This window comes from Sebastes umbrosus, chromosome 3 (assembly GCF_015220745.1).
Source record: "Sebastes umbrosus isolate fSebUmb1 chromosome 3, fSebUmb1.pri, whole genome shotgun sequence".
Lineage (NCBI taxonomy): Eukaryota > Metazoa > Chordata > Actinopteri > Perciformes > Sebastidae > Sebastes > Sebastes umbrosus.
In genome coordinates this window covers 10,525,520-10,546,555 of record NC_051271.1, presented here as the reverse complement: position 1 = coordinate 10,546,555, position 21,036 = coordinate 10,525,520, and the positions used below count along the sequence as shown (strand labels likewise).

Genomic DNA, 21,036 nt, shown 5'->3' with positions numbered 1-21,036 from the left:
CGAAGCCAAAGTGTTTAGTGCTAAATAACAAATGTTAACATGCTAAAATGCTAAACTAATGATCATCGTGATAAACATTATAGACCTTTTCAAACTTGTCAACATAATCATTCTAAATGGACCCCTTTGTATTTCCTGTTGCAATGTTTGTTAATGCAGTAGCTGACAGGAAGTAAACTTGGACCAACGCTGTTGCCCTAGCAACAGAATGGCAATGAAAAGGTCTATACCTGCGAAACATCAACATGTTAACGTTGTCAAAGAGTGAAGAAGCAAAGAGATGAAACTACAGCCGCTGCCGCCATTTTGGACTGAAAAGGCTTATTATATTTATGATATTTTATTGTTCAACACAGGCTGTTTTGGTAGAATATGACAATAGAATAGAAATAATTTTGTTTTACTTTTGTACGGCGGACGCTTTACTGGCATGCAGTAGTCCAAAATTGTGGAAACGTGGGCGCTGATGTTGCAACGGAACGAACAATTGTTTCACACAATTAGGAAAATGACAGATGCATTAAATGGACACTTTCCAGTCACTCCTACCATCACAGGTACTTTCTTTATTATTACAAGTCAACCAACTGTATCAAAACGGCATGATTCTCAAAACCAGCACACAGAAACTCTCTTCTGGCTCTCAACAATAACTGTCACAATCAAGTGCATTCAGTAATTTTTCTAAAAAAAATCTAAAGGCACATCTCTATTGTATTTACATTGCATACATGTTGGACATAAATCAAGTAAAAAGAGCACACAGTCAGTCCTAAACACCTGGCCACAGACTAAACTAAAGCTAAATCTAAAATACATACAGCAATACACCAGTTAGTCTTTTACAAGTCACAGTATTCAAAGCTACAACGCACAGGTGGGAATCAGTGTTTCTGTAACTTATGGCTTTATGATGTATTAGGAGTTATCGCTTGCATGCCACTTTGCTTTGGCTCATTTGTTATAATGTAAAAGAGACTTCAGGTCTCTCATCGGAAGGTCTCTTTTATTCAAGCCCTGTCATAACCAGTTATAAGGTAGACTTGCTGACAACTCAGTATTTGTTAATCTGGTGACTCTTGCAGTAAATTAAGATTTTTAATAGTTTGATGTTAAAATGCACTTATTTGCTTTCTTGCAGAGTTAGATGAGAAGTATGACTGTCCAAGCAGCAGACACTCCAGTAAATCACTGCCTCCGGACAAGAAATAGTCCCAAACTTAATCCCCATTAAAACCACAAATTGTCCTTTTTTGGGACAGATTAAACTAATGAGATATAATGTGTTCATTTGTGAGCTTTTACAGCTGCTGGTAGACAGATTTTATATCACTGTTGGACAGAGCCCGGCTAGCTGTTTACCCCTGTTTCCAGTCTTTATGCTAAGCTAAGCTAAACGGCTGTTGGCTTTACCTCTAACACACATATATCTTATAGGATAGGTATCAATTTTTTCATCTAACTCTCTGCAAGAAAGCTGTATTTATTTATATTTCCCCAAAAAAAAGACAAAATATTCCTGCAAAAATGGAGACAGATCTCACACAACAACAACAAAAAAACAGTCAACTCATCACAGCACCAACTGTGCTTATCTATTCCTCAGTCAAAGGTCTCTTGTTTTCCCCAAAGCATCTTAAGATGCAATCTAAGGCTGAATGTGAGCCAAACTCCTCCTGCTGCTGATGGGAGATGATGTTGTATCTGATGGGCGGTTAGTGCTGGAGTCTACTTTATATAGACGTGCATCTGAAATACCTACCACAGAGATCAATACAGCAATGGGGAGATTAGATAGAGGCCAATACTGAGAGCCCAGTGCAGGGTCGCATATATACAGTATCTGTATGTGTGTGTGTGTGCGTGTGTGTGTGTGTGTGTGTGTGTGTGTATGTGTTGCAGGAAGGCCAGCATTTGAGAGTTAGTTTGAGTGAATGTGTTGTTAGTAGTTTACAGAGTGCATTTGGCTCTTGTAGTTTGTGCGATAAAAGGAGAGAATGATCAGGGAGGTAGGGGGGGGTTGTATGTTTTATAGCAGTGTGTGTGTGTGTGTGTGTGTGTGTGTTTGTGTGTGTGCGTGTGTTTGTGTGTGTGTGTGTGTCAGACATAGTCCAGGAAGACGTCAGGCGTGCTTTGCAGCAAAGGCTGTGTGGGGGCTGTTGTGCTGCAGACTGAGCTCAGCCTCCGTGACGGCGCCCTCTGCTGATCTGGATGACCTGGAGCGTTGCTCAGTGTCAGGTACACCTGATGAACAACAACAACAACAACAACATTTGTGGTATTTGGATGATTTGATGACACTACTGTTTTTGCAAAAAAAAAAGAAATAGTCTACTGTAGTGTAATGAGAATAATAACAAGCCAAATCACAATATCATAAACAGTATGTGACGTCCATGGTTCGATTCCGGCTGTGGATCTTTATTACACATATTATCTCTTGTGCTCCATTTGTTTCCTGTCTGGATCTCTACACTGTTGTTCTCCAATGAGATCTTTGAAACAAGAAATAACATGTAATTTATAATAATGACAGAGGCTTCCTCTACTCACATTCCTGGTATTTTCTGACAGTAGCAGCTCGGTCCTCTCCACCAGTTTCCTGAAGGGCGGCCTTTTCAAAGGATCGTGGTTCCAACAGGACAACATCATGTCATACCTACAGAGGTCAGACTGAGATTAGTTTTTAACAATAAATTTGATGATAATCCTACTAAAATATTTTATCCATAAATGTAAATTTAGCAACAATAAACTTTGTTTTGGTGTTTTCGTGAAGGATGTAAAACTATATGGAAAACTAATTTATAATTCGACTAACAAAAAGGCTATTAAGACAATTAATTAAGTTTTTTTTAATAATATTTTTGTCTAGTGTTTTGTACCCACGCTGTTTTGTTTTGTTACTGTTTTAACTGTATACTGTCAACCGTATACTGATTTTGTATTTTGTACTTTTATTAAAAAAAAAAAAAAAAAAGTTTCAACATGGAGGAATGCGATTAGTCAATTAATTGATTAGCCAGAAAATTAATTATCAACTATTTTGACTAATCATTTAAGTAATTTTTTTTCAGCAAAAATGCCAAACGTTCTCTGGTTTCATCTTCTCCAGTGTAATTTGCTGTTTTTATCTGATTTTTATGTCCTTGTAGACTGAATATTTTTAGATTTTTGACTGTTGGTCAAACAAAACAATAAATTCGATGACTTCACATTGTACCTTATTCAATATTTTTGAAAAATTATTAATTGAAACTAGAATTACTGCCTTGCGGTTGTGTGCCTCTGCCAACCAGTCTAGTTGCAGTTTACATCCATATCTGTCCAAAATGTCATCACTTCATCATTTTATCCGATGAGACTTGTGTGAAATTGTCATAATAAGCATAGGAATACTTGAGTTATGGTTCAGTTCATCAGTTCAAGTGGATGTTTGTGCCAGACGTAATACAATTCCCTCCAGGCGTTCCTGAGATATCACAACAATGGGACGGACGTGAGGTCACAGTGACTTTGACCTTTAACATTTGACCACCAAAATCTGATCAGTTCTTGAGTCCAGGTGGACGATTGTGCCACATTTAGAAATTCCCTCAAGGTGATCCTGAGATATCGTGTTCACAAGACTGGACGTACAGACGGATGGACGGACAACGCGAAAACGTAATGCGTCCGGCCACGGCTGTCACCGGCGCAGAGGCATTAAAATGATGAGCAGATGAATCATAAGTTGCAGCCCTATAGTTATAATGGGAACACTCACTCTCACAGACACACACTTACATCTCGATGGGAGCAAAGTCGGGCCTGGTCATCCTGTGGCCATCTTGAATCATCCTATAAAACACTGAGCCGACCTGCATCCCAGGATACGGGCTGTTACCTGTAACACAGACATACAGTAAGCACACGCTTTAAGTAAAAATCATGGATTCGTATAATGACATTGGTTTCTGGAGCTACATTATGTATCATAATCAATATGATTTTGTACATTTAACCCCACTAAGTGATGTTGCTGCTTGGGAGCATCATCAGAGCCTCTAATAAGGCCCCAGTCAGCTCAAATGGACAACACTAATAATGGCTCTGATGCAACAGCACAGCTCTAACTGGAAATGTTACCCAGAGAGAAGATTTCCCAGAGCAGGATGCCGTAGGACCACACGTCACTCTCAAAGGTGTAGACACAGTCGAAAATGCTCTCGGGAGACATCCACTTGACCGGCAGACGAGCCTGCAGGAGGGAGAGCCATGATTACCAGAGCGGTATGGACCATGTTCCCTTGTTTTCATTCTTAAAGAGGACATATCAAGCTCACTTTCTGGTGCATACTTGTATTTTGGGTTTCTACTTGAACATGTTTACATGATTTAATATGCCATACACACTTTATTTTTCTCACACCAGCTATGCTGCAGCACCTCTTTTATCCCTCTGTCTGAAACGCTCTGTTTGAGATCCTGTTTGAAGATATGGCATATTCTGTGCATTTCTTTCTTTCATATGTAATACTCTGTATACTGTAATATTTTTTTTCTGGAGCTGAAACAGTTAGTTGATTAATCGATTGGTGGGTCGACAGAAAAATAAACCAGTTATTTTCATAAATTATAAATCTTTTTAATCAATGTATTTTTTCAAGCAAAAATGTTAAACTGTACATTAATACCAGGTATTCAATTCTTCTTCTTTTTTTGTCTCATATGATTTTAATTTTGTTTTAATCTTTATCTTTTGGAGTGTTGACTGGACAAAACAAGCAATTGGAAGGAAGGAAGGAAGGATGGTTGGAAGGAAGGATGGATGGATGGATGGATGGATGGATGGATGGATGGATGAAAGGAAGGAAGGAAGGAAGGAAGGATAGATGGATGGATGGATGGATGGATGGAAGGAAAGAAAGATGGAAGGATAGAAGGAAGGAAGGAAGGAAGGATAGATGGAAATAAGGAAGGTTGGAAGGAAGCAAGGAAGGTAGGAAGGAAGTAAGGATGAATGGAAGGAAGGAAGGATGGAAGGAAGGAAGGAAGGAAGGAAGGAAGGAAGGATGGATGGATGGAAGGATAGATGGATGGATGGAAGGAAGGAAGGAAGGAAGGAAGGAAGGATAGATGGAAAGAAGGAAGGTTGGAACGAAGCAAGGAAGGTATAGGAAGGAAGTAAGGATGGATGGAAGGAAGGAAGGAAGGAAGGAAGGAAGGAAGGAAGGATAGATGGAAAGAAGGAAGGTTGGAACGAAGCAAGGAAGGTAGGAAGGAAGTAAGGATGGATGGAAGGAAAGAAGGATGGAAGGAAGGAAGGATAGATGGAAAGAAGGAAGGTTGGAAGGAAGGAAGGATGGATGGATGGATGGATGGATGGAAGGAAGGAAGGAAGGAAGAAAGGAAGGATAGATGGAAAGAAGGAAGGTTGGAACGAAGCAAGGAAGGTAGGAAGGAAGTAAGGATGGATGGAAGGAAGGAAGGAAGGAAGGAAGGAAGGAAGGAAGGAAGGATGGATGGATGGATGGATGGAAGGAAAGAAGGATGGAAGGAAGGAAGGATAGATGGAAAGAAGGAAGGTTGGAAGGAAGCAATGAAGGTAGGAAGGAAGTAAGGATGGATGAAAGGAAGGAAGGATGGAAGGAAGGAAGGAAGGAAGGAAGGAAGGAAGGAAGGAAGGAAGGAAGGAAGGAAGGATGGATGGATGGAAGGATGGATGGATGGATGGAAGAAAGGAAGGAAGGAAGGAAGGAAGGATGCAAGGACAAAGGGGCAGCGAGAAAATGTGCCAGACAGACTCACGTTGCCTCGGAGCACATAGCTGGCATCAGTGGTGATGTCTCGTGCCAAGCCAAAGTCACAGATCTTCGCCACCCTGCCGTGAGTCAGCAGAATGTTTCTGGCTGCAAGATCCCTGTGGACACACTACACACGCACACACACGCACACACCCACACACACACACACACACACACACACACACACACACACACACAAAAGTGAGTATTGACATTGTAACAGGTTCCTGCAGTGAACGAACGACACACAGCACACATGCACACATTAGGCGGGGCGAGTTAAACTTGTTACAAACCTCTCAAACACAAAAGGCAAATTGACAATGCTTTACACAATACATAGATACAGTAAAATGATATATTTGGCAAATACAAATACAATTAAATCAATTAAATGCAAACATATACAAAAGAACAATATAGTTTTAGTACCGTTTCAGGGGAATAACAGTTTGGACAATAGTGCCTTATTTAATAAAAGCAACAAAAGTGCAGCAAAAGAAACTGAATCAGGATTGTTTTAATTCAAATTCTATTATTTAAGATTGAAGAGGCTGGCTCCTTGTGTGTGTGATCTAATCTGTAAATGCAGCTTCGCCATGTTTGGTTCTGATTGTACCGGCACTATTAGCTCACAGCAATCTACGGCATGTTGGCCCTAAGCCAAAGCGTGATTTATAAACTAGCAGCAGCACTTTTAAATCTCTTCTGTAACGACTCTATAAATAAGCAGCACACGGGTCTGTAAAGGCCTTACGTTCTTGGAAGTAATGTATTCCATTCCTTTGGCCACCTGGTAGGAGAAGCTGAGGAGATCTTCGGCGTCCAGAGACAGCTCCTCTACGTCGACTAGATAAAGATTACATCGTCAGACACTTCCACAGTAGGTGAGGAGGCACTCAGTGTGTTGATGAAATGTTCGATAAGAAATGAGGAGTGAGAGACTTTCTACCTGACTGGGAAGACCTCTCTTTCTCAGAGGGACGCATGGGCATATAGCCTGTACCAGTCACCTCTCCGCTGCACGCACACACACAGAGACACATATAAGCATTACATGTTAGACAAGATAACCATTTTTGCGTTTGCAATCACAATTTTGAACACACACACACATACACACCTTGCTGTAGGCTCCGTTTGGTTCGAGACGTTGCGATAGTAACCATCGCCAACTTGGGAGTTTAGGAAGGACTCTCTTTTTCTGCGCAGGAAGTTGAGGAGGTCGCCATAGCAACAGTACTCTGTGATCACCAAAATTGGGCCTGGCAGGATGCAGAGATGAAAAGAAAACCTCACTCGCTGATTTTGAAACCGTATGACAGCGTGCAACAATGAAAAGAGACACACAAAGCTCTAATAATGAGCCAAAAGAAGACGGTGTCAGGTTGATACTGTAGGGAACTCATTTTATTTGACTGTTTCAAGGCAGGACACGTGTAGTGCATTCAGATATGTGTGTTTAAAAGCCAATATTTTTGTGTTGAACAAATTTGTGTCAATATCTTAAAATGAGGATTTTGTCATGCCAAAGTGTTCAGCGTTTCTTTCCTAATGACACACTCATGCATACTTGTGTGTGAATCCAATCTAAATGCTGCATTATAATCAATGCTGAGGTCTAGTCAGGTGGATAATATGGATCGACTGCAGAGTAAATTTGTGACGAGTCAAACTGCATCACGTTTTCATATCGGAGCAGGGTGGTACTGACTGACCAATATCTGATTTTTAATAAGAGGTCGATATTGGCTTGGCATAGCAGCAAGTCAGCACATCAACCTATTACCATAAAACAAATTCAGTCAATAAATATATAATAAACATCTAAATGCATGAGGGCTATATATATAATAGTGTCAGCAAACAAACAAAATCCAGACCAAATTTAGCCCAAAAAACACTTGCATGTAAATAAAAAGTGATGAAGCTGCTCCTCTCACCTCCGACAGTGCACGCCCCCAGCAGGTTGACAATGTTCACGTGGTTTCCAAGGTAACTGAGCACCTTCAGCTCTGACATCAGCGCCTCCTTCTCCGTAGCATGGGCGTTGGCTGGGATGACATCATCAGAACATTTATAAACTCTTACAGTGTCGCAGGCTGTGTCCGAAATTAAGCAACATATGTAAATGTTATTTTAGCAGCTTGTGTATTGTGTGACTATTGATAAAAGTTTGCAAATCACTCGCTACTGCTTGTAAAGCTTAAATGCTGTTAGATGTGAACTACATGTGTTTGTGTACTACTTCGTCAGAAATGGCGGAGGCCATGGAAGTTAATTTTTCGATGCATAATAAGTTAATATATTGTTATTTTAGTCGTATATTGTTTTTCTTTGTAATTTTTATAATATGTCTGAGGAAAATGTTGATATTTCCAACGACCTCATCTTTCTCCTCTGTCATTATGCCTTTGCATTTACTGCATTATGTTACCCGCTTGCCAGCTTGCTAAATTGTTAGCCTCTGTGGTTTCAAGATGCCGTCAGTAACGTTAATAGTTCCGTTGCTTAGCAGCGGTGTTCTCATGACTTAACCACTTGAACGCCAAGCATATCGTGTACACACCTTCCCATGTTGTAAACATGAGCTCACGAGTTTCATTTGAAGGCACCATTACCTCTCCTCTCCTTCACTTCCTGCCCTTGTGTGTTTCCCGCCTGCGTCATTACCTCCCCCTCCCCGATTGGTTTCACCTGCTCCTAATCATCCTCACCTGCTCCTAATTAGCCTCACCTCCCCAGTGTATTTAGTCGGTGTGTTTCCCTGTCTCTGTGCCAGTTCGTCTTTGTCCCCCGAGACAAGTGTCTCAACCATTTCTAGTATTGGTGTTCCTGGTTTTTCTGAACTCTGCCTGTTTCTTTCCTGACCACGTTTTTGCTTTATCCTTGTCGGCTCTGGTTGCCCTTCTGACACCTGCGCTCACCTGCGTACTGAACCTGTTTAGACAAGTAAAGACTGTTTGAGTCGTGCTGTTGAGTTCTGTTTTTGCTCTGTGGGTTTTACCCGTCATAACAGAGGGAGAAAACAATGGAGTGGTTTTGGACACAGATAAAGAGATAAAAACACACACACACACACTTACGTTTGAGCATCTTAACAGCGACGGTTGTAACAGTATCGGCAGAGCAGAGTCCGTACGCTGTGGCCCTCACTACCTTTCCAAAAGCTCCAGAGCCCAGAGTTTTACCTGAGGGAACACACACACACAAACTTAATTTTACAGTTAATTTAAGATCCCCACCAGACATGATTTAAGACATTTAATAACTACTCTGCTTTGAATAATATCTGTCATATAGTTTTTCCACAGAAAAATATGATAAACATATTACATCTGCTTCTTTTCCAACAGATAAATGTGTAAACAATCTTCTAGTGTCAAACTCTGCACGTACATCAATCTGCACAGTGAAGCTCAAACATCCAAGTGAAGTAACAATAAGAAAAACATTTGTGTGTTTGGGGACTTTAAACAAAACACAATAATAGGGCTAGGCTATATGGCCAAAATCTTCTATCCTGATATAGGTAATTTCATATCTCTAATGATATACATCACGATACAGCACGTTTTCTGGCAATTTAATAAATAAATATGAAATAACCACATAGTAAAGCCTATTTTTGTATACTCCTGTGTGAATTTAATACTTTACAAATGAAAACTACAGAGTATTTGCAAAATGAACATAACAGTTTTAAGTGAAATTATAGAGAAATAAGAAATAAATATAGACCTAGTCTGTATTGCGATAGAAACAATATAGAAAAATATATACGATAGACATTTTTATATATCGTTTTGAAGATATATATCGTCACATTGCCCAGCCCTACTAATGACTACACTAACATGTCTGCAGATGTGGTTTCTCACACATGTAAACATACAGTATAGCTTCTCAAACGTGGATGCATTCATACCGAATCGTAGTTTCTGTCGAGGAAACTCCCATTTGGAGTCATACGGCAGCTGGGTGGGGTCAATGTATATGTAGTTGTTGCCATGGATACTCTCAATGACCTTCCACTGGATCTGGAACTTTGGTTTCTGTTCAAGTTCGGAGAGGAAATACGGCATTTATACAGAGAAAGTGACTCAATTTCATATCACTCGATGCACTTTAGTCGTCAGCCTGAGACTGACTGTCAAGACTGATGATCCCACTGCGAATTCATAAACTAGTTCTCAAGGAGTCTGACTCATCTGAGTGCAATAAGAGCAGCATGCTGGGAGGGGGGGCACATTAAAAAAAATAAAGCCTTTAACTACAGCGTGTCTGCACTCTGAATGGCTGATTGATTCATTTCAAATTCATTAGAACACATTCATATTGATTAAAAGGACATGCAGACACTCTTATCTGCTAAAATATCGTTACCAAAAAACTAGTCTGATCTCGGAAAGAGGCTTCTAACTTTAACATATCGAGATGGAGGCGTGAGTCATTAGTAAATGAGAGTGGGCCTTTTGCCAGCAGCCATTTATTTTTCTGTAAACTGCATATCAATGGTGGAAGATGAACTTGATTTCACATTGAAGTCTGAGATGCTAAAACGGGGTTTGAATGCGATTGATGGCGACAGATTTATGTGATTTATGTGAGATTTATGACCCTACTCTCACTCAGATTAAATGCTATTCTTTTATTGCAGTAATGGTATTGTAATGTGATTTATTTCCTGCCTTACCTGCATGTATTTATAGAGCAGCACCACTAGAATGAGGCTGAGGACGCCGCCAGTGGCCACCATGCCAATTAGAAGAGGAGTGAAGAGTTTATGTGGGACGATGCGTTCTGGGAGGAAACACACACACACACACACACCAGAGAGTAATCAGAAAATACACAACACAGTTACATCCTCTTCCTCGCCGTTAAGACAGACAGCTGCAGCAGTGGTGTTTGTTTGTGTGTGACATGGATTAGCGAGTCTACACTATATAATCCCAGTCTGCACAGTCAGCATACACTAATCTTATTCAATCTGCACCCAGTAACCACACAACTGGCCTCTGCAGACGTATGAGATGTTTGTGTTTGTGTGTCGTACCACTGATGGAGAACAGTGTGTAGGCCTCCTCCCCCTCCGTACTCGCCGCCACACACTCCAGGGTGTGATAGTGTGCGTGCTCCTTGCTCACGTTCAGTCGGCTCACCACCTCGCTACGACCGAAGGCAGATTCTGTCTCCATGGCAACATCCGGAGTTTCCCATTGGGTGGCGTTGGGCAGGTGTGAGCACCTGTTGAGGGGTTATAAAAGTTGTTTAAGGTTATATTTTCCTCTCTTTCTTCTACATCTACAGCAACGTTTAGCACAATAAAATAATTATTCTCAGCTTCTGCGCATTTTATTTTGGCAATATATCAATTAATTGTTTAGCAAATAAAATTTAAACAATATATCAAAAGCCTATTTTACCAGAGCTCTAAACGCTTATATTGTGTTGACCAACAGTCAAAATCCAGTTTATTTGTCTGAATACTAATGAGGCATTTGAGACGACATAAACCAACTTTTTCCATCTCCCATGAGCCTCTCCTGCTCTCAGAGGAACTGCCAGACAAAACAACAGAAGGTGTTGGAGATTATTGTGAGTAAAATGGTCTGAAGTGCACACTGCTGTTCGGTTACAGCTTTTAGTATGAGCAGCATAAAAAACAACGAGTCCGAGGAGTTTTTAATCATATATTGATGAGTAAATTTTATAAAAATGCATAAAAATAATTTCTTATTTCTACATTTCATTGTTTATATTAAAAAATTGGCATGAACTTGAACTGACTATGAAATAGGAAGGATGTTGAGGTTTGTCTTTCGGCTGCTGCAGTGATTTATCACAATAATCGCTTATTCTGACCCATTTGTAGAGACGTTTATTATATCATCCCTTTCTTCAACTCTTCTCATCTGTTTCCACCTGCCAGATTCCCTTTTAACATGTCATTTGTGAATAATGACTCCATAAATAAAGAAAAGAATGAAACAAGGCTGCTGATAAAGCAGCAAGATAAAACATTAAAGATTCACATCCAGCTCAAGATGATAAAGTAGCTGTGTCTTATTCTGACGTGAGCATCTCATGAAGTAAATAAATTGACATAGTAACACTGTTTTGATGAAAGTAGTGCGATATATTTTACCTTGTGTGGGGCATCTCACAGAAGTACCAGCTTATTTTGGGGACTGGGAAACCAGCGGCGACGCACCGCACCTGTCCATCAACAGGGCCTTCCTGGGCGACGATTACCGGCTTGCCTTGTAGAGAAAAAGGTGACACACATATTTATAGAAAACATATACTGTATATGCTAAGGTACTTGAGTGCAATATAACAACAGTGAGAGACACTTACTGTTGACGTACACGTGGAACGAATGATCGACGGATGTGTCCTCGTGGCTGGCTGAGAACTTATAGATCCCGCCCTCCGAGCCGAGGACCCTCACTAGTCGGAGCTCGCTGATGAGTCTGATAAAACAAAAACATAAGCTTATAATTCTGCGTGTGCACACATGTATGTTTGTACTTGCAGTGGAATATATACTGTACCTGTATTTGCGGCGGTGGATGGTGATGACGTGCTCTGTGGTGTTGAGGAGCTGTTTGCCATTGTAAGACCAGGACAGGGAACTGGGTGCAGGATAGGCGTTGAACTCTACTCTGAGGCTCAGACTCTCCCCCTCTTTAACCTCAGCCTGGATTGGACTTGGGCCTCCTAACATGGTGATGAACCCCTGATCTGGAGGACATCACACATATACATACTTAAAGGAAAAGTCCACCTGTACACATTATGCTGTAGTCCATATCTAAGTGTTGCAGATAAGCAAAGATTATAGTTGCAATATGTGTTAAAAATCATCTAAAAGTAATTCAAAATCATGTTTAAAAGACAATCAAGTGTGTGACCATACTCTGTAAATAACCTGAAGTGTGCTTTGTTTTATGTTTTATTTATTGTTGTCCTCGTTTCAAAGTATTTCATGTGTTTTTTGTCACTACACCTGCCCAGGAACTGCAGTTGAAAATTAGCCAAGCTGGCTAAACTGGCACATTTACAGAAATGTCTATTAATGTGCACTGTGTCCCTGTAACTTTAAACTGTATAAAATAAATAAAGGAACATATATAAATAGATTCTTTGGAGTTTAATGTCTTGTGTTTCTTCAACCTGTCTACCTTTATTTCTGTGAGTGTTTTCCTAACTTTTCCACCCATCTGTAACAGAATAGTTGTTGAGCATTTGAGTAAAATATGCCACCCGGAGGCAACCACAGTCTGATCTGCCGTCCACTGGGAAGCTCTAGTTGGGTGTTAAAGGTCTTGCTTGAGGGCAATTTCCAACCCAGAATCCTTTCTAGTTTGTCATGTTTCTACAGTGGCACAAAACAGACACACCAAACACTGGCTCTGGCGAGAGCCTTTCGCAATTTTGCGTTAGGTGAAGGCCACCGTAGTTCTCCGACACACTTATAAAACTGCGGTAACGTGAGCCGCAGAGTGCAAAACCGTGGTACCGTCAGCCGCCTTCTGCCTTCCGATGCTCCTAAAGTAGTGTTATTATGGTATGGCTGGCCTCTGAGTGAGGCGAACGGCGTTACCACGGCTTTGCACTCGGCGGCTCACGTTAATGCAGTCTTGAAAGGGGAAGAGTGAGTTGAGGGGTACTCAGTTGCAATCTGCAACCACACCACTATGCCACCAAGTCCTACACACTGTACCCTTCTTGTTTGATTTGTATGAGACCAACAGAACAAATCCACAGACACAACTAGAACAAATCACAAACGGCAAATATCGAAAATCTTTTCCATTCTTTTTGTCTTTTGTTGCACCTTTTTGTGTGTCTGAAGTGTTTGCGTAAATCATGTCTAGACTAATTTCAGACGTTCTCACTGATCTATAATAACACACTTTGAATAATGACAGCTATTTCCCCGAGGCGTCTACATATTTGCATACTATGCAAATAAGAGATCATAAGTCCTAAAAAAGTGTACTTTTGGTGTGACCACTGTAGTAAGCATTAATCACTGTTTTGAACATGGAACATTCCTGTGGATACTGTGAAGGAGGGGTGGTAGTGGTTTTTAGACGAGCCCAGACAATGTTGGTTAGATCCAGTTGGTGGCATTGTGTGTGTCTGTATATTGACGCCATGCATGCACAAACATCAATTAACCACCTCCAAAACTCACCTCGGACATCCAGCTGCAGCGCAGTGGCACTGGCGCCTCTCTCGTTGTGGGCGTGGCAGCGGTAAGTGCCAGAGTCTGATTGGTTGACAGCTGTGATCAAGAGCGAGGTGGCACGTCGGTATCCGCGGGAACCGGACAGGATGTGCGAGGTGTGAGTTTCACCGGGATGCTGCGGGGCATCAGGGGCAAAGGTGAGCAGGTGTAATGTCACACAGATCCACTGTTTTCAAGGTGTCATGCTTCAGATAGGTCAGTGAGAAAGAAAATCCAGGGCTGTAGCCAGGGCTTTACTCGTCACCAACCAAACTCAATACAATTTTCAGAGTGTTTTAAGAAATCACAATATTTCACATTATGTATTAATTTAAGTGTTCAATTATATGTTATAAAGTATATCTCCTAAAATTATGTTTCCTTGCCTTCTCTATCTATCATTACTACTAAAACTAATGAAACTGTACAATCGTTTGCCAAAAAAAAGTGTGAACTGTATGTAATGTAAACTCCTTTTTGTGTCATTAAACCCCATAAATCCCCATAAATATTACAAAGGATATGACCTCGGTGTCCTCTATCTAACTTCAGTGTAAATATCTGGCTCTTTCTTGGATTGATAAATGTCCTGGCCAGTCAGCCAGGTAGAAACACAGAAAGTTTCACATCCTGACAGTGAGTCACCCGGACACAAAGGCCGAGGAGAAGCCACTCAATCCCTTCATCAATCTCACCGCTGTTGACGGGAAATCCCACTTGACACTGAAATCCGGGTTGACGTTGGTGGAGCTACAGGTAATCTCAAACCGCTCTCCTCTCCTCAGGATAACGGTGTCCTTCTGGGACAGCATGATCATTGGAGGCACCTCTGGCACTGGATCAAGAGATGCAAAAGCAACATTATCATCATGACTGATATAACAAACTAGCTCACTTACAATCACAATTGGTTGCTTGTTATTTACCAGTCGGAAATGTTGATGTTCGTGCAGTCATAAAAGACCCTTAAGGGTGTGTGACTCCAGTTTGCTGAGTGCCAGGGATCGCATTAGAGGACAAACACTCACTAATGACAATGCACACAAGTACACTATTTGCATATGCAGACACACATAAACCGGATGATTAATTTCCGACATTAAACGCCTGCTGACGTCAGAGTCTGTGTTTGAAGAAGACTGCGTTAATTCTGTTTGCCCCAAACACAGCCTTCATGCACCGTTACAAAGCTTTGTTCCGTGTGGGACTGTAATCCCTCTGCTCCTCCCTCCCTCACGTCTCCTGTCTTACATCCCTCTCTCCATCAGTCAGAAGAAGGACGCTACGCCCCGGCTCCTCCCAGCCTGTCTCTGTTTAGTCTTCTCTCCACTGCAGACGAGGCTGAAAATTTATGCTGATGCAGTGCAGGGACAAATAGAAATATGATCTGACGTAGCCTACACTTAAAATGCCTTTATGATACATTTCCTATTAATATAGCTCATAAGAAAAGCTATGAGCTAACCCTCCTCTGCCAAAACACATCTGTAATGATAGTTGCTGTGACTACAACTGATCTGTGCCAGGATGCATTATGGACTCTTATGAAGATTTGCAGCCATGCTATAGCAGCTCTGCTGGTCTGTTGGGCCACTACGGAAATATCTCAACAACTAGTTTGTAGATTGCCATGAAGTTTTTGTACGGACATTAATGGTCCCCAGAAGATGAATCCTACTGACATTGGTGATCAATTTCAATGCAAGACTAATGACATTACCTACTATTTACTTTGTATTTACTGCTTATTAGTTAATTAGCATGCTAACATACTAAACTAAGATGGTGAACATCATAAACATTATACCAGGAAGATAGCATATAGTCATTGTGAGCATGCGGACATGGTTGTGTCTAGAAAGGAACCAGCAAACTGGGGAAACTCTTGCGAGATGGTTAAAGTTAGGCATTGACCTTGGATACCGTAGTTAAGGTTCGGATAGGTCGTCGGCCAATGAGTCTCACAAGAGTTTTTGCAAGTTTTTGCAGATCTCAGATCAAATTTAACAATTTTTGTGCTCCCTTCTAGACACATCCATCAAAGCACCACTTCCTCACAGTGCCGCCAGCATAGGCTGCAGACTCTTAGTCTTGTTTACGTATGTATGGATATCATTTGTCCATAAATCACAAATCCATCACCACAAAGCAACTACTATTTTAGAGTTTTACTGTGCGATGAACATCAAGAAGCCAACTTCAGGAGCGCCTTTGGTAGCCGATTGGTTACAGCACATGCCATATATAACCGCCTTGGGACCTTTGTTGTGTGTCATACTCAAGCCCACAGGAAGTGCGCCGAGCTTTGAAGCAAATTTTCAAAGTGGCCAAACGGTGGTACTACAACTTCCATGTATGTCACGTGATGCCTTTGGGACAAAAAATACTTTTTTTCCCATAGACTTACATTGGGAAAGAGACGCCTGTAATTTTGTTCTTTAGGTAAATTAGCTTCCCAGTACGAACCTAAAAGTTGTAAAATGCACTAATAGCCGAATCCAGAGTTATTTCCCTTCCACCGTTCATGTGAAATCGAAGCTGAAGCGAGGGCTGGGAGGTGAACTTAAAGGAAATGCTACTGCGCCTGCTCTATGGGCCCAATGGATGCGGAAGATCGCCAAATGATCTGGGTTATTTTATACTCGGAAGTCGAGCCATGTCTTTGCTTCATGTGCCACTGAGCAACTCTTATAGGAATAAACGATCGAGGCCCCGGCTCCGACGCTGTATCCAGTTCTCTTTATACATCCATTGTCAATCCCCCCCCCTCCTATTTCTACACCAAAATGCCAAAATAATAATAATAATAAAAAGAAGAAGCCAACGTCACTTATAATTTTCCATTTCTTAACTCATATGATAATATGTCTTCTGATATCAGAAGAAGATATTCTATTAAACATTAGGCTACTTTTTCCTCACATTGTCCAGCCCTAGCTTTGTTGATTTAAACAAGCAGTTGTGAGTAGTGACAACTTTACTTTGTGTTTACTTCACAGTTTACTTTGACACATTTACATTATGCTTCCCCAAGGCATTACCAAAGACAAATGCTTTGGGTTTACCTTCCACTGACTAATTACTGGGAGGACACAAGAGGGATAACTCAATTATCCCTTTTACAAGCTTGTGGCTTTTACTCTGACTTTATAGATCTGCCCTCAAAACCCTTCTGTAAAGATGACAGACGCTTCTCCCTCACTTCTTTCCTGTTGTCAACAGCTGCACACACAGCTTCACTCTATCCCTCTTTTTACCCTTTTAGCTTAATTATCACGTAAATGACATATCTAGTAAATATATGCCAAATGGAGAACCATTAAACAATGGTATGATACCCCTTTACCAACATGAATTATAGTTTTTGGAAACAAGAATATTACAAATCGCCCTTGTCCATCATGTCTCTCACTCACCAAGTCGTACATCCATGGTGTATTGGCTCGACGTCACTTTGCCTCCAGCGAGCTGTCCCACACACACAAAACAGCCCTCGTATTCCTTTCTCACGTTGCTGATGATGACGCCTCGCTGGAGGTTGCTGTGGTAGCTCATTCCAGAGGGCAAAGGTCGTCCATCGCAGGTCTCCAGGGCCAGCAGGGTGACCTCGGGGTCGGTCACAAGACAGGGAATGGTGCAGTTCTCACCTGTACGCACCAGGATGACGTTCACCATGGTGCGCTGGAAGGCATTCTGGGTGTCTGAAGGGGATGAAAGGGATTGATAGTTGTTGTTAGAGGTACACAGATACATGTGCAATCATATGCCTCTCATCTGACCTCCAACACCCACCTTTCACATATACATAGATGGAGCTGTGTTCCAGTGTGCTGTTGTTGACACACACATAACGACCCATGTGGTAGACCTGCGCCGCTGACACCCTGACGAAGGCCACTCCGTCCTCTTCCACCTCTCCCTCCAGCCTGCGAGCTCTCTCCCTCTGCCACCTCAACCTGGACGGGACGCCAGACGTCGTGGTGCCATTGTCACGGCAACGCAGCTCCAGCTTCCCCCTCTTGGGAATGACAACGTGAGGCCCGCTGGGGGAGATGACTGGCTGGCACCAAACTGGAATATAGCACATATAACATGGTTGATAGTTAGGGATGCAAAACTGAACCATAAAAAAAAACGAACCGTGGGCTTGTTGAACCGTTGTACCACCAACATTCAATTCAGGCCTGCTAATTATTTGACGTAGTGCCAGAGACATAGAAGACGCAATTATCTGATCAAAGGCCTACTTGATCTTTACGTAGTCTGCCTTTTTTTCATGTATAAAATCAGTGTTATGGCTTCAATATAGAAATATCAGGGTCGTCCATCTCTAGCCCTTTTGGTGCCCTAGACTCCACTAATTTCTTTAACGCAATCGATCTTTCGAAGGTTGTAGCGGACTCAGTTTTAAAAAGTGAAGAAACTGGTATCTTATGAAACTAGAAAACCTAAGGAATCGAATGGTACCATATCACATCACCTTATCCTACTAACTTGTCAAGAAGGAGGTTAAATAACGCTCCGAACTTGCGCTTAATCTTGGCGAGGAAAAACTGTCATGGCCGTTTTCAAAGGGGTGAAAATGGGTTCTATGGGTACCCACGAGTCTCCCCTTTACAGACAGGCCTACTTTATGATAATCACATGCAGTTCTGGGCAATATCTGTCAGTGTTCTGTGTTGTTAATTGATTTCCAAAAATAAATATATCCATACATTTGTATAAAGAAAGCTTATTTGCCCGCTCCCATGTTGATAAGACCAAAAGAGAGAGAGAAAAAGAGAAAATACTTGACAAATCTCCCTTTAAGGTACAATTTGAACAGATAAAAAATGTGTGATTAATTTGCGGTTAATCGTGGACAATCATGTGATTAATCGCGATTCAATATTTTAATCGATTGGCAGCCCTAATTATAATATAAATAAACAATTGGCCCCTGATATTGTTGGCTTAAAAGTGTTTAGTCAGTTTCACTGCAGTGAGAGTTACATGGGTGAAAAGTGTATTTCTTTTTTCCTTTATTTAGTTGATCATTTGTTACCTCAATGCAAAAATTGAAGAAGGGCGCCCACTGTGATTAAAAAAAAATATATTTATTTTACTTTTTTAGAGGGTGACCAGCGCCCCCCAGAAGGTGGCGCCCTAGGTGACCGCCTATATGGCTTATGCCTTAAGCCAGCCCTGAGAAATATAACTATCGATCAATCAATCTCTATATATTTTGGAGTTCAAACACATTAGACATGGTTCCGATCTTCTTCTCCCTGACGTGCAAAACAAACCGAACCGAAACTGAAATCCAAAACCGCAACACAAACCGAACTGTGTTGCACCGCGTTGCACCGCGTTGCACCGCGTTGCACCGCGTTGCACCGCGTTGCACCGTTGACGTATGGGGGACCTGAATGCTATTTCTGACAGCTGTGAAGGGATCAGTAAAGATCCAGCACCAAGAGGGAAAAAAATGCTGCTTTCAATAGATGTTAATGAATTAACTATCTCTGGGTAGAATTGAGAGAATGAAAAGAGCAAAAACAGGACAGAGCAACCTCTTTCATTACCGTTTAGTATTCAGATTATTTTGTTGATTAATCCATTAATCGTCCAGTCTATAAAGTTCCCACCACAGCTCCCTAAAAACCAAAGCTGATCATGATGTGATGGTTAAATGGGATGTTATGATTGGCACAGAGCCCCTTAAGACAGAGTGCTATCAAACCACCATGGAACAATCAATAGTTATGAGCTGTCTACCCGCTGAGTAATCATGCATTAAGGCCCCTAAATCCATTCCCTTAAGATGAGTGAACTAAACCAACATTTTCTTCTCAGTTTAACCCCCAACAGCCAACCCCCCTACAACTTTTCTTTTTTGTGTGTGTGCAGATTCCCACATGATAAGCGCCATTTCAAGAACAGGATTTTCATGTGACTGTTGTGCCTTTGGGGCTGAGAAAGCACCAAGGAGAAGCATGTGAACGCAAATATCAATATCTGGGTTTTTTGCAGGCTGTTAAGTCTCTCTCTCTCTCTGTGTGTGTGTGTGTGTTAAAGTTGCTTTCTTGGTGTTTGCAAAAGGTTGCAAACAAAACCTGAGGCTGTTACATGACTAAACACAGAGCTATCATTACAGCAGCCAGAGTGGTTAAATGTCAAGGTGCTGCTGGGTGTGTTTGTGTTAGAAGAAGAAGAAGAAGAAGTGTTTCTTTCTCTCTTTTCTTTGTTCCTTCTGCTGCTGTGGTGCACAACCTAATCCCTTTATTTGGGTGGGATAAATAATTAATCATCCTCAAACACACACACACACACACACACACACACACACACACACACACACACACACCTGTTGCCTGCAGACAGAGGCAGCCCAAAGGCATCTCCTTCCTATACGCATCTCAACACACAGTTGTAGTTATGCAAATGATGTGATGTGTGTAGACATGAGCTGACAGGTTTGCACCGTTAAACGCAACTTGTGTGCGTGTGTGAACCATGTGGAGACAGTATAGAGGCCTATAATAAACACGCGCAATGATACATACATGCACCTTTCCAACACTGGAATTATTCTAATTAAGGGCGAAAAAAACAACTTAATTATAGTGACGCGCAATAATTTGGAGACATAAGAACACGTCAGTGATCTGAAAAGACTCAATAATACAAAATGCGAGAATAATATAGATTTTGTAATAATAATAATAAGCATAATAAAGTACAGCACTCTTCATTAAAAAGCTTCTCTCTTCGTGTCCATTAGAATATAGTGGCATTAAATTATAATTATAATAATGTATGAAACTATACTGTGAGGTGAAATGAGGTCACTATAATAAAGTCATTATTATTATTATTATTATTATTATTATTATTATTAATAAGAACACACATGAGTCATAATATTGAATGTCTTACCTGTTAGTGGCAGCAAAACAAAATAAGAGGCCAAAACAACCCAGTGGCATCCCATGGTTATAGGTAGGTTTGAAGCCTTTCTTCTTTTCT

At 41.2% G+C, this 21,036-nt stretch overlaps 1 protein-coding gene across 2 annotated transcripts; it reads right to left on the bottom strand.

Moving 5' to 3' along the window:
• Window positions 1–543: 543 nt before the first annotated feature.
• kitb (KIT proto-oncogene, receptor tyrosine kinase b) lies at window positions 544–21,001 on the bottom strand. Of its 2 annotated transcripts, XM_037764704.1 has the most exons (22): window positions 20,947–21,001; window positions 17,821–18,099; window positions 17,445–17,729; window positions 14,724–14,863; window positions 13,996–14,164; window positions 12,347–12,536; window positions 12,150–12,265; window positions 11,938–12,052; window positions 10,846–11,036; window positions 10,483–10,589; window positions 9,715–9,841; window positions 8,873–8,977; window positions 7,730–7,840; window positions 6,910–7,051; window positions 6,739–6,806; window positions 6,544–6,635; window positions 5,791–5,913; window positions 4,129–4,240; window positions 3,787–3,886; window positions 2,554–2,659; window positions 2,085–2,244; window positions 544–2,050 (listed from the first exon to the last, which is right to left on the bottom strand). In XM_037764704.1, the coding sequence occupies exons 1-21, from the start codon at window positions 20,999–21,001 to the stop codon at window positions 2,101–2,103; spliced, it is 2,877 nt and encodes a 958-aa protein (XP_037620632.1). In that variant the 3' UTR covers window positions 544–2,050; window positions 2,085–2,100. The 2 variants fall into 2 exon arrangements, with proteins under 2 accessions (XP_037620632.1, XP_037620631.1); XM_037764703.1 differs by having other exon boundaries at window positions 544–2,244.
• Between the last annotated feature and the right edge of the window lie 35 nt (window positions 21,002–21,036).

What these genes read in the sequence shown, in the direction of transcription:
- kitb (XM_037764703.1), bottom strand. Translation starts at nt 21,001, where the DNA reads ATGGGATGCCACTGGGTTGTTTTGGCCTCTTATTTTGTTTTGCTGCCA. An exon ending in GTTCCACGTGTACGTCAACA is followed by an intron (nt 12,053 to 12,149) that starts GTAAGTGTCTCT and finishes TTTCTCTACAAG; the next exon opens with GCAAGCCGGTAATCGTCGCC. An exon ending in TCGACAGAAACTACGATTCG is followed by an intron (nt 8,978 to 9,714) that starts GTATGAATGCAT and finishes GTGTTCCCTCAG; the next exon opens with GTAAAACTCTGGGCTCTGGA.